Source organism: Geotrypetes seraphini, chromosome 3 (assembly GCF_902459505.1).
Source record: "Geotrypetes seraphini chromosome 3, aGeoSer1.1, whole genome shotgun sequence".
Taxonomy (NCBI): domain Eukaryota; kingdom Metazoa; phylum Chordata; class Amphibia; order Gymnophiona; family Dermophiidae; genus Geotrypetes; species Geotrypetes seraphini.
This window is the reverse complement of record NC_047086.1, coordinates 104,444,225-104,463,123: the sequence shown is the minus strand read 5'-3', so window position 1 is coordinate 104,463,123 and position 18,899 is coordinate 104,444,225. Positions and strand designations below refer to the sequence as shown.

Sequence of the window (18,899 nt, the reverse complement as noted above, 5' to 3'; positions counted from 1 at the left end):
TTGACCGATTTGAACGAAACTTGGTATGCAGATCCCTCACTACCTGGGGTAATATGTTCTGGGGGTCTCGCGGCCCACCTGCACACGTGGGCAGAGCTACAAACAGAAAATCAGATTTCACCCATTCATGTCAATGGAAAAAATGTAAAAAGCTGCCATTCTCACTGTAATTCAAAAACGGCTTGACCGATTTCAACGAAACTTGGTATGCTGATCCCTCACTACCTGGGGTGATATGTTCTGGGGGTCTCGTGGCCCACCTGTACACATGGGCGGAGCTACAAACAGAAAATCAGATTTCACCCATTCATGTCAATGGAAAAAATGTAAAAAGCTGCCATTCTCACAGTAATTCAAAAACGGCTTGACCGATTTGAACGAAACTTGGTATGCAGATCCCTCACTACCTGGGGTGATATGTTCTGGGGGTCTCGCGGCCCACAACTCTATGTTGCTTGCTCAGGGCTGGGTTCACCCAAGAATTTATATGTTCTTGCTCCAGGAGGTGAAACTAAAAATGTTGTTTATAATCACGTTTTGCGTTAGTTGTATTGTATTCATTTTGTCAAATATTTCACATTATAATTTGAATATTGTACTTTTTATTAAGCTGTAAAAAAATAATTTCATTCACTACTATAAAGTATCTTTATTTGAATCCATTTACAGTGTTATTGCTATAATTAAATACCCGTGCAACGCCGGGGCATCAGCTAGTATTGTTATGAAACTCAGAAAGTGCTTGCACTCACGTTTCTCACAGTGCTGGCACCAGAGCTGGACCAAGAAGCACAGAGTGTTGAAAGCAAAGGCACAAGCTCCCATCGTTGCATTGGGTGAATTGATGAGACAGACTTTTGGCATCCTTAAGCTTTTGGTGTTCAGAGTTGGTACCTTACTGACTCTTTCTTCAGGCCGGCCCTGGTAACTAAAATTTCAGTTTATTGTTCAATTTATCGTTTCAGTTTACACTGCAGCTCCTTGAGGTTCTGGGCAAGTCACTTAACATTTCATTGCCCCAGGTACAAAACAAGTACCTGTCTTAAATATGTAAACTGCTTTGATTTTAACCACACAATCACTTGGCTTTTAGGACTCTGTTCTCTCTTGGTTCTACTCTTATCTCTCACATTGCACCTTTAGGCCCCGATTCTGCAAACTGCATCTACCTTTAGGCATGCTTTAGATGTCCGTGGGGCGCATGTTACGCTGAGCGTCACTTAGGCATCAGATGCACGTCTCTAATAATATAAAAAATAATTTCTTCGAGATGCCAGGTAGAAGTCTCTACAATGTAGTTATATGTAAAAATGTGTTTTTTCTGATTCTTTTCTCTTTTCTCAGGATTTTAAGCTTTAACATAATAACGTCGGGGGTGGGCGGAGTTAGCTCTCGCCTCTTCCCCTGCTAGCACCACCTTCTCTGCTCCTCTCTCCGCTCCTTCCTGCTAGCACACTCTCTGCTTCGCTCACTGTTCTGCCATGTGCTCAGGACTGTTCTACCATGGGCTCAGGACTAGGCACAGCTCCTACAGTCTCCCTTCGGCTGGCCTTGCACTGTGGACTCTCTGCCGTTGGCTCGTCCCCTTTTATGGGGGGAGTTTGGCTGGTGATGTCAGGGGTGGGCGGAGTTAGCTCTTGCCTCTTCCCCTACTAGCACCGCCTTCTCTGCTCCTTCCTGCTAGCACACTCTCTGCTTCGCTCACTGTTCTGCCATGTGCTCAGGACTGTTCTACCATGGGCTCAGGACTAGGCACAGCTCCTACAGTCTCCCTTCGGTTGGCCTTGCTTACATGGCTCCAGTTGGCTGAAATGTTCTTCAAATCCTGTAAATACGTCAATTTCAATCTTCTCACTGTGGACCCAGACAACCCAAGCAGCTTCAGACCTGTCTCAAACCTCCCATTCATCTCAAAAATATTGGTAAAGACTGTACTCACACAATTGCAAGACTTCATGGAGACAAACGCCACCCTCTCCAACTTCCAATCGGGCTTCAGGAAATACCACAGCACAGAAACAGTGCTTTTGGACATCCCAGATGACTGCTGGAAAATCCTAGGTGACGGAAATGATGCATTGCTGGTACTATTAGACCTCAGTGCCGCTTTCGACACCATAGAACACTCTCTCCTCTTGTTCAGGCTAAAGTCCATTGGAATCCGTGGCAACGCACTTCAATGATTCTCTTCATTCCTGAACGACAGATCGCAGAGTCCTACTAGGAAAATCCTTATCTGAACTCAAACCACTCCACTACGGAGTGCCTCAGGGAGCCTTACTTTCACCTCTCCGTTTCAACCTCTATGTCAAACCAATACTGGTAATAGCGGGAAAACACTGAATCAGAATCCACTTCTTTGCTGATGACCTACAACTATATCTTCCCCTAGGCTGTCACCGAGACACACAAATCAAAAATCTCCAGTCTTGCTTAACTGAAATAAAGACGTGGATGACAGTAAACAAGTTACAGTTAAATGAATCCAAGACAGAACTTCTCTGGATCCACAAAGATCTATGTATATACCCCCGTCTGTCCTTTTCCTGGGCCACAAACACCCTTACACCCAAAGACAACGTCCGCAGCCTAGGAGTAACTCTTGACTCTAATTTATCAATGACAGATCACATATCCAAACTAGTATCATCCTCCTTCTACTACCTCCGCCAGCTAAAAACCATACATACCTACTTCTCAGAACCTGAATTTGCCCAACTACTCTATGCTTTTGTTCTATCCCGTGTAGACTATTGTAACACTCTACTAGTGGGCCTGCCTATCAAAACTCTCTCCCGCCTCCAAAGGGTGCAAAACGCTGCAATCCACCTTCTGAAAAACCTAGGCATCTGCGACCATGTTACCCCTGCATTAGCTTCCATGCACTGGCTGCCCATTAAAAAACCCTGCACCTTCAAGGCCCTGGTCCTCACTTTCAAAACCTTCCATGAAACGATTCCGTACTACATGAAAACTAAACTACAAATCTACTTCCCAAAACAACCACTAAAGTCCCAAGGAGAAAAACGACTGACTATACCTTCTGGCCGCTCTCTCAAAACTGAAACCGCCCGCAAACACTCCTACTCACATTTCATACCCAAACTTTGGCACATCATCCCCCCATCTGTCAGATCACTAGATAGACTCTGGAACTTCAGGAAGGCCATGAAAACCTTCCTCTTTATAAACCCAGCGCCTTAAAGTCATTCACCCAGAAATGCCACTCAGTCAACACACCTACGCTACCTAATCTCAACAGATGCTACTTAGTGCATATGTTTTATTGTCATGTCTATATTGTAAATTATTGTCATTTCTATATTATAATTTATGTAAACTATGTCATCTCTGCTCTGTCTGGATTATTATGGATGTACTTTGTAACCCGTTCTGGGCTCCTTTGGGAGGATGGGCTAAAAAAAAAAATCAAATAAATAAATAAATAGATATAGTAACAATCTCTTAAGGTCCTGTAAATTCGTCAAGTTCAATCTTGCTCACTTGATATAGTAACTGCAAACAGTCTCTTAAGTGTGTTACTCAGGTGTCTTCTTTTATGGAATTTGCTACTGATGACAATCAAAAATATGAGTTTTAAAAATATATCCTTGCATAAGGCTTATGCAAAGATTTGAAACCACAAGAAATAAGATTTCTTTAAATTGTGACAAACCTAGCACCCACACTAGCTTTGCACCCAACAGGATCCTGTTCAGAAGAGCTGACCAGATTAATTCTGCTGACCAACTTGAGGCTGACCTCCCTTGCCCATATGACCAAAGCAGTGGTGATCTGGATCAGGGGCAGGCAGACTTGCAACATCGGCATCCTGTCCATACATCAGCTAACTAAACCTAGAAAACTCAGGCAAAACAAGCAACGGAAGCCTGCAGTGGAACCAAAGCCCATCCCCCTCTACAGGCTGAAGGGGAGTGGATTTGGGCTGATTAAAGGCAGGCTGAAGCAGGGGGAGGAGAGAGTGATGAGGCTGAGTCATTCCAGCAGCCCAGAACAGAGCAAGAGCCTTGGGACAAGGAAGCAGTGACTGAGGTCCCAGATTGGCCTATGCAGGAGGTGGAAGAAAGCCTTCCCACTTCTACCTGCCAGTTTCCAGAGTGGGTGGAAGGAATGGAAGTGTAGGAAGCTGGCTCCATTACAGAGAGTCAGGCACAGCCCATGGACATTAATTAATAGTGATTAGCTGGAAAGCAGCCAGTGGTCTTTTTTTCACTCTTTGAGCAGGGAATGCTTTATGTTCTGCTCCTTGTCATGGAAGCTAAACTTTAGGTCAACTGAGGAGGTTACTTACTTGCCAACCAAGTGGAGAAAGCTTCATCCAAGGCTAGACAAATGATGGGTTGTATCCTTAGAAGTTTCGTCAGCCGGAAGCCCAAAGTCATAATGCCTTTGTACAGATCCATGGTGAGACCTCATCTGGAATATTGTGTACAATTCTGGAGGCCACATTATCAAAAAGATGTGCTCAGAATTGAGTCGGTTCAACGAATGGCCACCAGGATGGTCTCGGGGCTCAAGAATCTCCCATATGAGGAAAGACTGAATAAATTGCAGCTATACTCACTCGAGGAACGTAGAGGGAGGGGGGACATGATTGAGACGTTTAAATATATCACGGGCTGTATCGAGGTGGAAGACAATATCTTCTTTCTTAAAGGACCCTCAACCACAAGAGGGCATCCGCTGAAAATCAGGGGCAGGCAATTTCATGGTGACACCAGGAAGTATTTCTTCACCAAAAGGGTGGTCGATCATTGGAATGAACTTCCACTGCAGGTGATTAAGGCCAGCAGCGTGCCAGACTTTAAGAAAAAATGGGATATGCACGTGGGATCTCTGGCTGGGTGAAGTTATGAGGGTGGGTCATTAGGGTGGGCAGACTTGATGGGCTGTGGCCCTTTTCTGCAGTCATTTTCTATGTTTCTATGAGGGATTTACTAGTGTGACCATGTGAAGTTTGGGGCTAAAGTATATTGAACTGCATGAATGATCTGTGATTCTAAACCTCCCTGTGTATACCGTGGCTGGGAGGGTAATTACAGAACCTCTCTCAGCTGTGCTGCCTATTGAGAAGTAACTGAAGCACTCAGCAGCCTTAGGAAACGGTCTTGTTAGCTGCCTAAGGAGTACATGAATTGCCTGGTGTTATAAGATATGATAGGACTTCATGTACCTGCTGTGGAAATCCCTTGCATGTCTCAAACCACTACTACAAAAGAAAAGTTTTGTTTTGCTGAAATAAGCTTAGACTCTTTACTGAGCCAGAGTGAATGGTCTCAGGTGGGACAGATCTGTTTAGGTGTTCTTTTGAGCCTTTAATCTTTTTTTTTTTTTTTTCTTTCTATTATTGAAAACTGGATTTTATGGAGTGCTACATGTGTGACCTGTAGGCTTTGTTTTTTTGACCACCAAGGTCAGATTAAAACTATTATCGTGTTTTGGAAGAATTCTGACTGGACTTTGTATTTTGTTGAGCGGTTGAAGCCAATACTTACCCTTTTCTCCCAGGCCTAGGCAATTGCCTAGGGCACCAGTCCCTGGTGGTAGGGGACACGCCAAAGCATAGACTTTGTTATGATACCACTCTGCTTTGAGGAGTGCTTGTGACAAGTTGTTTTTGTAAATGTGTTCTTTATTTGGGCATAGATTGCAATTATATAGCTTCAGGATTGAGAAGAGGCACTAAGCTAGTCTTGGGTTTTTGTTCTCGTTATATACATGGAGTTAAACATCTCACTTTTTAAGAAACAGGACTTGCAAGTCCACACAAATGAAAGGCTAGGATTGGCTTTTCATCTCCCTATAAATATGGGGGTGCTGAAAAGTTCTCAGCCTAACCAAGATGAGAATGACGTGGATATGGTTCAATCAATGGCACTTTATGAATTAGGATAATACTCTTTTCTGCTACAGTGGCAAAATAACACTCAGAATTTAGGAAGTCACATCACATGAGGATTGGCCTAGTGGTTAGAGCTGCTGCCTGAGTACCCTGAGGTTGCAGGTTTGATCCCAGTGCCGCTCCTTGTGACCCAGGGCAAGTCACTATTGCTCTAGGTACCATAGTTAGATTTTGAGCCCAGTGGGACAGATAGGAAAATTGCTTAGATTATCTGATTACTAGTCAATGTATTGTAAACCACTTTGACATCTATGGAGGAAAGGTAGTATATAAAATAAAAAAAACCATAAGTGCATGGAGGGTTTTAAGGAAGAGAATGAAAAGTTTCTCATAATCTTTGACATCCTAGTGCCTATATAAATATTCAAGATTCCCACCCTCCCATCTCATAGTATTCATCCTCCCATAGTATCCACAGTTCTCCAATGCATATAAAAATTCAGCAGCTGGTGGTGGTGATACTTTACCTTGTAGGGCCTTGGCAGATCAGGCTTCTTAATCTTTAAATACAGTAGACCAGCAATAGTAATGCCATAGAAGAGCCAGGCTGTGAAACTACATAGAAAAAATAATGAGAAACACTTGTTCATATGCAGCATAAATGTGCAAACATCTAAAATACATTATAAAGATACATTTACAGAAAATATGCATTTCCATTTGAATGCACAAGATGCATTTTTAAAATAACTATCTGGTCATTATTCGGCATGATTTAAACTGCTAGGAGAGGTCCTACTGGGTTAAGGGGAGGAATTCATCAAATGGCACTCCTAGAAATATAATGGATATCTTTAGCACTTAGTTCACACTAACGCAGTTACTACTACTACCATTAATTATTTCTATAGCGCTACCAGATGCACACAGCACTGCACAGAGTCACAAAGAGTAAGAAAACAGTCACTGTTCGAAAGAGCTTACAACCTAAACAGGCAAGACAGATAAACAGGATGTCATGGATACAGTTAAGAGGAACCGTTAATCAGCTGGCTGGGTTGGAGGGCAGAGGGGAGTACAGGATAATCAAGCCATTGTGACATCAGTGATGAGGTTGGCTCTTAAGCATTGGTGGAATGAGGTATTATGACATCACAATCTCAGCTCTGCTTCCCAAAGACTGAAACACTTCACACTACTACTACTTTGAATTATCTCTACCAGACACATGCAGCGCTGTACAGAGTCACAAAGACGACAGTCCCTGCTCGAAAGAGCTTACAATCTAAACAGCCAAGACAGACAAACAGGATGTCATGGATACAGTTAAGGGGAATGGTTAATCAGAGGGCTGGGTTGGAGGGCAGAGGAGTAGTGTTAAGGATTGAAAGCTAGATCAAAAAGGTGGGTTTTCAGTCTGCTTTTAAACAAGGGAAGGGGCTTGACGGACCTATTGATGAATTCCCGCCTAAATCTTGCTAACCAGATAGTCCAGATTTCACCAACACTTGCTGGATAGTGTGGCTGAAAATCCAGGCTGACTGCCTTAACGTTACCCAGGCAATGTCAGGTGGTCCAGAGGTGAAATCTGGACAGAGCTGAGAGATATCTGGGACCAGCAATATTCAGTAAGTGGCATAAATGCACATGAGGTGAGTCTCTTTCAATTGAAAGGAAGCTCCAGAATGATGGAGAATAGAATGAAGGTGAAAGGGGATTAGACTGAGAAAGTACTTTCTCACAGAAAGGGTGGTGAATGCGTAGAACAGCCTCCCAGTGGAGATGAAAAGTGTGTCTGAATTCAAGAAAACTTGGGACAAGTACAAGGGCCTGATTCTATAAAAGGTCACGTAAGTTAGGCATCAATAGGCGCCCTTCCGTGGTCTATCTTAATTGTTTTAATTGGCTTTAATCGGCACAGTAATTGACTGAGACATTAAAAACCAATTAAGAACTCATTTTAAAAAGTAGGTGTCGGAAAGCCGCCTAATGATGCCATCACTTTGGTGTTTTTAAAGAGCATTTATTGCAATACTTGGACATCTGGATTAATACATCTAGGATTTTTTTCATTTAATAACAAGACTCCTGAGGCAGGCCCTCTTGGACCGAAACACGATCGTGTCGGGTCTGTTTTAAAATAAAAGGATTGAGCACCATCTGGTCTCCTACATATATGTCCTTCACCAGTGATCTCTCTCATCTGATGATGTGACCAAAATAAGACAGTAATGCATGCAAGGGTTGGGAACTCTATGTTTTTAGTACCATAAGAACATAAGAACATAAGAAGTTGCCTCCGCTGAGGCAGACCAGAGGTCCATCTTGCCCAGCGGTCCGCTCCCGCGGCGGCCCATCAGGCCTATTGCCTGAACAGTGGTCCAGACTAATTTTGTAACTTACCTCTAAATCTATCCCTATTACCTACCTCTACTCCTATCTGTACCCCTCAATCCCTTTGTCCTCCAGGCACCTATCCAAATCTTCTTTGAAGCCCTGTAGCGTGCTCCTGCTTATCACATCCTCCGGTAGCGCGTTCCATGTATCCACCACCCTCTGAGTGAAAAAGAACTTTCTGGCGTTTGTTCTAAACCTTCCCCCTTTCAATTTCTCTGAGTGCCCCCTTGTACTTGTGGTTCCCCATAATTTGAAAAATCTGTCCCTGTCTACTTTTTCTATGCCCTTCATGATCTTGAAGGTTTCTATCATGTCTCCTCTAAAGCTCCGCTTTTCCAGGGAGAAAAGCCCCAGCTTTTTCAGTCTGTCAGTATATAACAGGTCAGCTGCATTTATGCAAGACTAAAGCTATCTTTAAAAAGCTTTTGAAAACACAATTATTTGTTAATGTATTTATGTGAGTAAAATAAGAATGGTCAGTAGGGTAGGCGGCAGGACAGCTTTTATTGAATAAGTAATATACTGGTTTTAATTACTTTGCATGTTGATTATAAACTGTCTAGGATTTTTAGGCAGTATATACATTTTAAATAAATATATAAATAAATAATTTGGGCTTTGAGTAACATAGCCGGTTTGATCTCTTCCAAAATCGATTTGTTAGATCTTCTGGCAGTCCAAGGCACACATAAAATCCTTCTCCAGCACCAAAGCTCAAATGAGTCAATCTTCTTTCTGTCTTGTTTCCATAGTGTCCAGCTTTCGCTGGAATCTGTAATTCACCACTGAGAAAATGAGTGAATGGTCAAGTCTAATCTTCTTATGGAGTGTACTCAAACATTTTTCCCTGTCTATCCCACTACTTACAATCTATCTAATGCCCCAGGGGATTAAGTAACTTACCCAGGGTCACAAGGAGTAGCATGGGTTTAAACCTACAACTGAAGGCAGAGTGGGGGGAGACCGGGGAGAACAGGGCGGGGCCAGGTGTCTGGGATTTCGCCGACAACAATATGGGAACCCTAGACTTGGCAGTTCTGCATCTAAAAGGGAAGATAGTTCCTTGCTAAGTATTTCCTGTTGAAGACTGACAGTCTTGGAGGAAGTGGCACACATGCACAAAGGAGTGACTCAAAATCTTCAGCTATATTTTAAGTTAGAGAAGCTTCCAATGCAGGCTTCATCCAAAATGTCACCCATGATACAAGGACTTGCTAGTCAGCATGTCTTTCGAGAACGACATAGAAGTAAATATAACAAACAATTTTTGATGAGCATGAGAAATGAATGGAAAAATTGTTTTGAACAAATGAGGGCTAGGAAGATAGACGTACCTGAAAAAATTCACAATGCTGCTAAAGTTTCCTGGAATTATCAGAATTAAGGCTATAATGGATGTAAATATTAAAGCAGGAGAGGGTGTGAGACGTCGTACATGAGCCATGGAGAGGATATCTGGCTAAAAAAAAGCATTAATACTATTTTTAATACAGCACCATTAGTCTACCCAACACTGTACAATATAGCTTAAGTATATACAATATATGTGCCTCTAAGGGCTCCTTTTACAAAGCTATGTTAGGAACTTTATCGCACAGAAAAGCGCATGCTGAATTGCTGCGCATGCTAGACCTTAACGCCAGCATTGAACTGGCGTTAGTTCTAGCCACGTAGCGCGGGTTTAGCGTGCGCTAAAAACGCTAGCGCACCTTAGTAAAAGGAGCCCTAAGTGTAATTGAGCAGAGGGTGAAATACCGAGTATTGGATAGCAGAACTCATCCTTACTGTAGCAGACCCATAGTCCCCTTGCAATCTGACAGTAGAAATGGATGAGTAATTTTGTGGGGAAAGCAAGAAACCAAAGGCATAAAGTTTCATTAACAGTTCAAGTTTCAAGTTTTATTTGTATTTGATTAATCGCTTAATTAAATTATTTCTAAGCGAGTTACAGTTTGTAAATAAACATGATATTAAAACAGTAAATAACATAAAATATTAAAAATGTAACAATTTATACATATAAAAAAAAAAAAAGAAAAGAGGATAAAACATGTTAGTAATATATAAAATTACGAATTATGTATTATGAGGTACAAAGAACATAAAATTACAGATATTTTAACTTAACAATTATATTCTAAAATAAGAATTCAATAATATAACGGATCTTGACATTTAAAAAGAGCACATGATTAATTTTAAATGTTAAAAGCGTCTTTAAATAAAAAGCATTTTAAATTTTTTTTGAAATCGTTTAAGTTATTTATTTCTCATAAGTGTAAAGGTAAAGAGTTCCAAAGTTGAGGTGCTATTACTGAAAACATATCCTGATGGCGGGTTCCAATGATTTTTAAAGAAGGAATAGTTAGAAGTTTGTGGTTGTTTGAACGTAAAGAACGTGAGGGATTATAGGGGATAAGTAATTTGTTTATGAATTGGGGTTCATTGGTGTCTAAAGTTTTGAAAGTTAACAATAGAATTTTATAGGTAATCCGATGATTAATAGGGAGCCAGTGTGATTTAATTAAGAAAGGAGTTACATGGTCATATTTTTTTCCTTTATAGATGAGCTTAATGGCGGTATTTTGTATGATTTGTAAGCGTTTTTTTTTCTTTTTGGGTAATGTTTAAGAAAAGAGAGTTACAATAGTCAAGTTTAGAAATGATCAAAGAATGAAGTAGAATGTTTAGCGATTTAGGTTCTAAAAATTATGCCCCAATTTTCTAGAAATATATAATTCATGGTCCATTTATTTCACATTAGTTCACCTGTCCCTGAAATGTTCCTGCCCCTATAAGGATCTATATGAGAACCCCCCCCAAACATTGAATAAGCAAGAACCAAATTGTCAGTACTTGTGTAAGCTTAGTGCTATTATTTTTTTATCTGGGGGGTTTGCACCAGTAACCCCAGGAAGAACTCCCCAGACAGCCTTGCATCTGCTTTCTCAGTAGGTATTTGCATCCTCGACAAAAATAGCATGTATATGTGACCAGGTCACTAAACAGTCATTTCAGCGAGCTCTGTAAAGTTTCACCCATTTGGAGTGTAAGGTTTGAGAGGCAGGAATTAAAGAACTACTTAAGAGACAATTGAAAACTAGACATCACAAAATGGTTCATTCACTCCTTCATTCCAATGTCTCAGGACACTAATTCTAGTGACACCTAGGGCTCCTTTTACGAAGGTGTGCTAGCATTTTTAGCGCACGCTCCGGATTAGCATGCGCTAGCCGAAAAACTACCACCTGCTCAAGAGGAGGCGGTAGTGGCTAGCGCGCGTGCCATTTTAGCGCACACTATTCCGTGCGTTAAGGCCCTAACATGCCTTCGTAAAAGGAGCCTTTAGAGATTGAGATTCTATAATATAGGAAATAACATTTACGTATGCACCAATTGCAAGCGCTAATATTTAGAATAATGGCATTTAGGAACCTATGTGTGTACAAACATAACTGCCAAAATTCCATCTAAACACTATTCTGTAAGTACCTGCTTAACTTACATAGCATGTAATTACAAGATGGGGGCATACAAATGAGTGGACCTTGAGCAGAGCATGGGCAGGGCTCAAACTTAAACACCTAACTTATAAAATGCACATATCTGCAGCACTTAGGCGCTAATACTTCACCAGCTCTATAGTATTTTATAAAGGAACATAAGAATTGCCATATAGGACAGATCAAAGGTCCATCAAGCTCAGTATCCTGTTTCCAACAGTGGCCAACCCAGGTCCTAAGTAGGCACCTATATTCTTTTGGAATAGGCTTCTACCAGGCACCCTCTGGGACCTAATTATAGACACCCTGTTATAGGACGGTCTTCCGTGTGTCCATCATAATATTATTACAGCTTCCACACTGATTTCCTGGGTGATTTGTTTGTCTAGCAGAGGTAACACTTGCCCCTGTAGTCATGGGCATTCCATATAAGGGAAGTAGATTGTCTAGTTGGGTCTCCCTATTGGAAAGTGGCCAAGATTAGAACAGTAGGTCACTTACCCCCAGATTCTGTATAGGTCACCCATATGTCAACTAATTAGTCAATCAGTTATTGGTGATAAAAAGCAATTCATTGGCAGCAATTAGGAGTTCTATGTCCTATGTTCCTATGTCCTATTCTATAACACACTTGTCTAACTTTCATAGCATACAACTCCAAAGGGGACATGGCCATGGGAGAGGCATTCTCAGAAATTAGGTGTGCTAGAGCAGGGGTGCCCAAAACGTCGATCGCGATCTACCGGTCGATCACAAAGGCATTGCCAGTATATCGCAGAGCCAGTGTTCTCCCTAGCATTCCCCCCCAGTCACTTTCTCACCTTTAAAGTACTGTACTATAATTACGGCAGCCTGCAGAGTGAACGTAGCAGGCTGCCGTCAGCCTCTGTAGCACATTCTCTCTGCCACGGTCCCGCCCCTGACATCAGAGGAGGAGCGGGACCGTGGCAGAGGGAACGTGCTACAGAAGCCGACGGCAGCCTGCTACGTTCGGTCTGCAGGCTGCCGTAATTAACTTTCAACTATGGTAGGCCCAGAGGGAAGAATGGAGGTGAGAATTGACCTGACAATCACTGTGTACAGGGAAGCAGCAGAGGTAAGGCTCCGCATGTCGGGGTAAAATTGTGCCCGTTGTGAGGACCTTGGTGGGAGGGGGGATTGCGTTAGAGACGCTGGATCGGGGAGGGGAGAGACAAAAGGTGGGAGGGTGGGAAAGCAGCCTTGAACCAAAAGGGAGGGGAAGACAAGGCAGATCCTGGACTACTAGAGGGGTTAAAGAGGGGAAACACTCTGAACCGAGGAGAGAGAGATGCCAGGCCCTGGGGAGGGGGAAGACAAAGAGAGTGAGAGAGACAAAGACCTGGACCAAAGGTGGGAGGACTCAAAATGTTAGCAGGAGGAAGACAGAGAGAGGGAGAAACCTGAAACAAAGGGGAGGTAGAAGAGAGGGGGGCAGATGTTGGACTATGGGAGGTGCAGACAGAAGAGACAGAGGGGGAGAGACCCTGAGGAAGAACAGAGACATGCAAGATCAGAACAGAGGAGGGAGACACGTTGCCAATAGGGGTGGAGGAGAGAGGAAGAAAAGCTGGACTCCTGGAAGGACAGAGAGAGATGTTGGTTGGGGAATGGAACGAGGTCTGGAGGACAGAAGAGGTGCACTTGGTGTATATATATAAATAAATATGGGGGGGGCACACTAAATGCTAATGTGTCCATAGAATATAATAGGCACATTAGCACTTAGTGTGCGCTAAATCAGCTAGCGCACCGTAGTATAAGAGGGGGTATATGTTTAGTATTTTTATTGTTGGTAGATCATTTTGACTTGGTCATTTTAAAAGTAGCTCGCAAGCCAAAAAAGTGTGGGCACCCCTGGACTAAACCAATAGAGGGATGCGATATTTTTGCCTCTTTTCTGCTTCCTAGAAGTAGATTAGACTACCACTCTTTTTTATAGAAAGGGTGGTAGACACATAGAACAGTCTCCTGGAAGAGGTGGTGGAGACAGAGACACTGTCTGAATTCAAGAGGGCCTGGGATAGACACGTTGGATCTCTCGGAAAGAGAAAGATATAATGGTTACTGTGGATGGGCAGACTAGATGGGCCATTTGGCCTTTATCTGTCATCATGTTTCTGTTGGATCCACAGTTCCCTCTAAGCAGAACAGGAGTCCTCCAACTGTATTGCTGACAGTGTGTGTGTGTGTGGGGGGGGGGGGGGGCACTGCTTCAATACTGTGTCTTCTATCACTAAGGACAGGTAGATTCCCTGGATTCCTGCAGATGTTGCCTGTCTCACACTATTGAAAAAGTACTAGTGAAACAGCGACCTCCACTGGCAGAGTTATAGGTGGATGACTCCTGTTCAGCTTAGAGAAAACAGTGGCTGGATTCTTAAAAAGAGTGAGTATATGGGTCTTATTTCTTATTGGCCCAGGAAAACCAGTAAAGTGATGTTTGTAGACAATCCCAGGCTTGGGAGGAACAGCATCTATAGACCAAGGTACCAAAAGTGGGGAACAGAACAATAAAGTCCATAACACTATTGTCAGAGGAGGAAAACATTTTATAGTTTGATTTTTGTTCTTTCCTCCTTTTGGAGACAAAATACCCCAGTAGAAACAAGAGAATATCAAGGCAGCTAATCACACTGGGCAGTAGTAACTAGAGTACGTAGCATTAGCAATGCTTTAGCTGAGCATAGAACCAAGAAAGCAGGCCAGACAGTACCATAGTAGGGCCTGGAGCAAGTAGTGATAAAGGTGGCATCAGAAGAGCAGAGGGGATCAGGGGTGGCAAAAGAGTATTTTATCTCGTTTGTTTGTGTCTGTGGGATTGATGAACCTGCTGGAAGCTCAAATAATACATACAATTCAAAGTTGAAGATCCACTGTTCTGCTGGAACAACTTCAAGGCACATTTGCACTGAAACCAAGTCTTTTTTTTAGACTGTTGGTGCACCTCAGAGTTGTTCTAGCAAAGGAATGGTTCTTCAACTTCACATTGTATGTTTTATTTATGCTTTTTACTTTGGAGAATTTTTGTTCATTACATATTCTTACTACAGATGTTGTTTGACCCCTGAGGCAGGACTTTTGACTGAAACATGTGAGAATAAAGTAGCTCTTTGGATGCATGCTGCCCTTTGTCTTTGTTTCCATTGTTTGTTTTGCCTTGGATTTCTTCAAGGAGTGTTCTTTTTCCTGGGTTTTTTGTCAAAAACAAATAGGCATGAATATAGATTTGGCTCACTCTGGCCCCACAGTCATAAGTTGTTTAAAGCATACAACTGAGAAGATCCCTTATTCATAAGGTGACCATACGTCCCGTTTTCGGGCCGACCGTCCCGTTGTTCCGACCCACCGTTTCGGGACACCAAAAATGTCCCGTTTTCAGGGACAGCGTCCCGAAGCTGTGCGCGGGGCACCAGGACAGCCGATCACTTTCCCTCCCTGCCACGCCGATTGAACGCTGGGCTGCCGCCGCTGCTTCTTGGCTTTTTCCCGACATCAATTTTGACGTCGGAGAGGAAGTTCGGGCCAGTCAGGCAGCGAATGGCTGGCCCCGAACTTCCTCTCCGATGTCAAAATTGACGTCGGGAAGAAGTCAAGAAGCAGTGGCAGCAGTCCAGCGTTTCAATCGGCGTGGCAGGGAGGCAGACTGGAAGGCAGCGGCGGTACACGGGCGGGCAGGCAGGGGGTTTGAATCCGCAGGGGGGTTGAATCTGCGGGTGGGGGGGGTGTTGAATCCGCGGGGGGAGGGAGTGTTGAATCGTGGGGGGGGGGTTGAATCTGCGGGGGGGGTGTTTGAATCAGGCACTGGAGAGAGGGAAGGAAGTAGGCAGGCTGGCTGGCTTCAGGGGGGAGGGACAAAGGCAAGAGAAGACATAGGAAGGAGGCACTGGGGGCACTATGGACATGGGAAGTAGGCACTGGGGCACTAAGGACACAGGACAGACACTGGGGGCACTATGGACATGGGAAGTAGGCACTGGGGCACTAAGGACACAGGACAGGCACTGGGGGCACTATGGACATGGGAAGGAGGCACTGGGGGCACTATGGACATGGGAAGGAAGCACTGGGGCACTAAGGACAGAGGCACTGGGGGCACTATGCACATTGGAAGGAGGCACTGGGGCACTAAGGACACAGGACAGTGGCACTGGGGGTACTATGGATGTGGGAAGGAGACACTGGGGGGCACAGGACAGAGGCACTGGGGCTCTAAGGACACAGGACAGAGGCACTGGGGGGCACTGTGGACATGGGAAGGAGGCACTGGGGGCATTAAGGACATAGGAAGGAAGGAGGGAGGGAATAGAAAGGGACAATTGTTGGGCCTGAGTGCAGAAAGAAAGAAAGAAATGAAAGAAAGGATACAGTAGGAAGGAAATACAACCAGAGACTCATGAAATCACCAGACAGCAAAGGTAGGAAAAATGATTTTATTTTCAATTTAGTGATCAAAACCTGTCAGTTTTGAGAATTTATATCTGCTGTCTATATTTTGCACTATATTTGTCTATTTTTCTATAGTTACTGAGGTGACATTGCATATTTTAAAGTCATTTGCCTTGACATCTTTGAAAACCCCAAATGATAATTAACATTTTCTCTGCGTATAGTGTGCTTTGTAGTTTTTTTAAATTGAGGTTACCATTATGAATTAATATGAAGATATGTGTACATGAAAAATGAATGGAAGAAATTTGGGGTGAGATTCGGGGCGGGGCTAGGGCAGGGTTGAGGCGGGGCTAGGGTGGGACTAGGGCGAGATTGGGCGCGGGACTGACAATTAATAGATGTCCCCTTTTGATGAAAAAAATAAATGGTCACGTTACTCATTCATCATGTTTTACCTTTCTTTCTTTCTTTTTTACTTAATTACACACAAAGCATTAATCTTTGAAAATAAAATTAGAAACAAGTACAGCCAATTTTTTACCGTTGGAATGTAAATTTAACACTAGAAAAATAGACTTAATATACAGTATAGTCCACAATTAGGGAGAACAAGTAAGAAAAAAGAAATCCCTTTCAGGAAAAAGGGCATCATGTTTTACTATTAGTTTTAAAATATATATTTTTTAATTTTATAATTTTTATATGCTGCCTGCAAACCCAAAGGCTATTCAAAGAGTGTGTGATCGTGTAAGCGACTGGAAGGACTGGACTCCTCAAAAAATACAAACATTTGGTGGGGAAAAGATCAAAAAGAAAATTTATTTCTGCACGAAAAGGGAAAAAATAAACAGACTTGTTTCCTCACAGGTTCTGTACTCTTAGCAGAGTCTCTCAAACACAATCCTTATACTCTGTCCCTGACAGATTTCATACTTCACTGTATATAAACTGGAAAAAATATTTCTTTACCTAACATGTAATTAAACTCTGGAATTCATTACCAGAGAATGTGGTGAAAGCAGTTAGCTTAGCAGGGTTTCAAAATGGTTTGGATTATTCTTGAAAGAAAAGTCCTTAAGCTATTAGCAAGATGGATTTGGGAAATCCACTGCTTATTCCTAGGATAAGCAGCATAAAATCTGTTTTATTCTTTGGGATCTTGCCAGGTACTTGTGATCTGGGTTGGCCATTGTTTGGAAACAAGATACTGGGCTTGTTGGACCTTCAGTCTGTCCCACTATGGCAGCTCTTATGCTCTTATGTTTTCCCTCGTGAATCATGGCCCCTGTAGTTGGCCCCAGATACAGCTCTCACAGGTTAAACAGTCACTTCTCAGAGTCTCTTAACTTAGGTTCCAAGAAACATCCTTCCTTACTGGAACCCTTTTGTCACAGAGACTCAAGGTAGCAATGTCTACTGAAAGTTACTCCACTTCCCTAGACTTTCCCCTAGGTACTGCAGCCAATAAGACGCACTGGGAGGTTCCTTGCCCTTAGGACTTCCCTTATAGAGACCTTTTGCCTCAAGTGCTCATTGGTTCTGCACTCTCTCAGGGCCTTTAACCTTCCTCCCATTTCCCTGACTCAGGACCTGCTGTGGCACTTTAATACAACCTGCTATTAGGCAGCTAAACTGTATCCTCAGTGAGGAAGTGCTCATCCTCACAGGGTGTATAATCAGTTAGAGTAGGTCATTTTCTGTCCCTGAAGGGCTCACAATCTAGGTTTGTACCTGAGGTAATGAAGGGTTAAATGACTTGCCAATGACCATAAGCTGCAATGGGATTTGAACTGAGCCCCCTAGTACTCAGTCTGTTGCTCTAATCCAGTGTATTGCAAACTGTGTGCCATGGCGAGATTCAGGGTGTGTCGCGAGACACCAGTGAAGAGAAGAGGCACCAGCTGACTGATTATAGGATGTGCCTCTCATGGTGAGAGGCACATCCTGGAGGCAGTCAGCCAACGCTGGTGCCTCTTCTCATCTCCGCACCTCTCCTCCTCCAGCCCCCTCCCCCCACCTAGTAATGGCAAGCTCAAAACCCTGTCTGTAGGGGCTTTGCACAAACATGGACATCAACGTGACGACATCACACATGCGTGTGACATCATTGCGTCTACGTCTGTGCATTTCTGGATGCCCTCCAGTCGCAGCCTTGCGTTTAGTGTGCCGTAGCTTTAAAAAGTTTGCAGGACACTGCTCTAATCATTAAGCCCTAATAACAACAGTAGCTTTCTCTTACCATATGGCCTTCTCTTGCAGCAACATAGCACATACGACCACCACTGAAAAAAGTTCCATTTGCTGATCCAAATGTAGACAGTGCGACTGCTAGCGAAATCAGCCATGCCCAGCTTCCCAACACTTTATTTCTATAGGAAGTTGAAAAGAACATATCAAGGAGAGAACAAAGATAAAGCACCAGAGAGTTGGGAGTGAAAGAGCTCAGGAGATAGGTGAGTTGGTGAGGGAAGAACCACAGATAGAGAGAGAGAGGGGAATCAAAGAAAGGATCAAAACAGTCAGAAAGGGGGATATTGAAATGTGCAAGAAACCCAAAGAGGAAAAGGTTGAAGGGAGATGGAGGAGGGATAAGCAAAAATGCTACCTTTTGAGGTTGCCTAATGGCTGAAATACTAGGCAAGGAAACCAGGGTTAAGATTCTACTAATCAATCAATTGGTTCAGATATGGATTTAAACTGCAAGCCCTCTTGGGCACAGAACTATC

The 18,899-nt window shown here is 43.1% G+C and overlaps 1 protein-coding gene across 1 annotated transcript in view; it reads right to left on the bottom strand.

Moving 5' to 3' along the window:
• The window catches only part of LOC117357188 (b(0,+)-type amino acid transporter 1-like), a 37,252-nt gene that overhangs the window by 2,868 nt on the left and 15,485 nt on the right, over nucleotides 1–18,899 (bottom strand). Inside the window, exons 3-5 of the mRNA XM_033937561.1 lie at nucleotides 18,413–18,542; nucleotides 9,595–9,719; nucleotides 6,391–6,478 (exon numbers count right to left, since the gene is read on the bottom strand). Coding sequence (XP_033793452.1) covers nucleotides 6,391–6,478; nucleotides 9,595–9,719; nucleotides 18,413–18,542 — 343 coding nt within the window. The remainder of the gene's footprint in view (nucleotides 1–6,390; nucleotides 6,479–9,594; nucleotides 9,720–18,412; nucleotides 18,543–18,899) is intronic.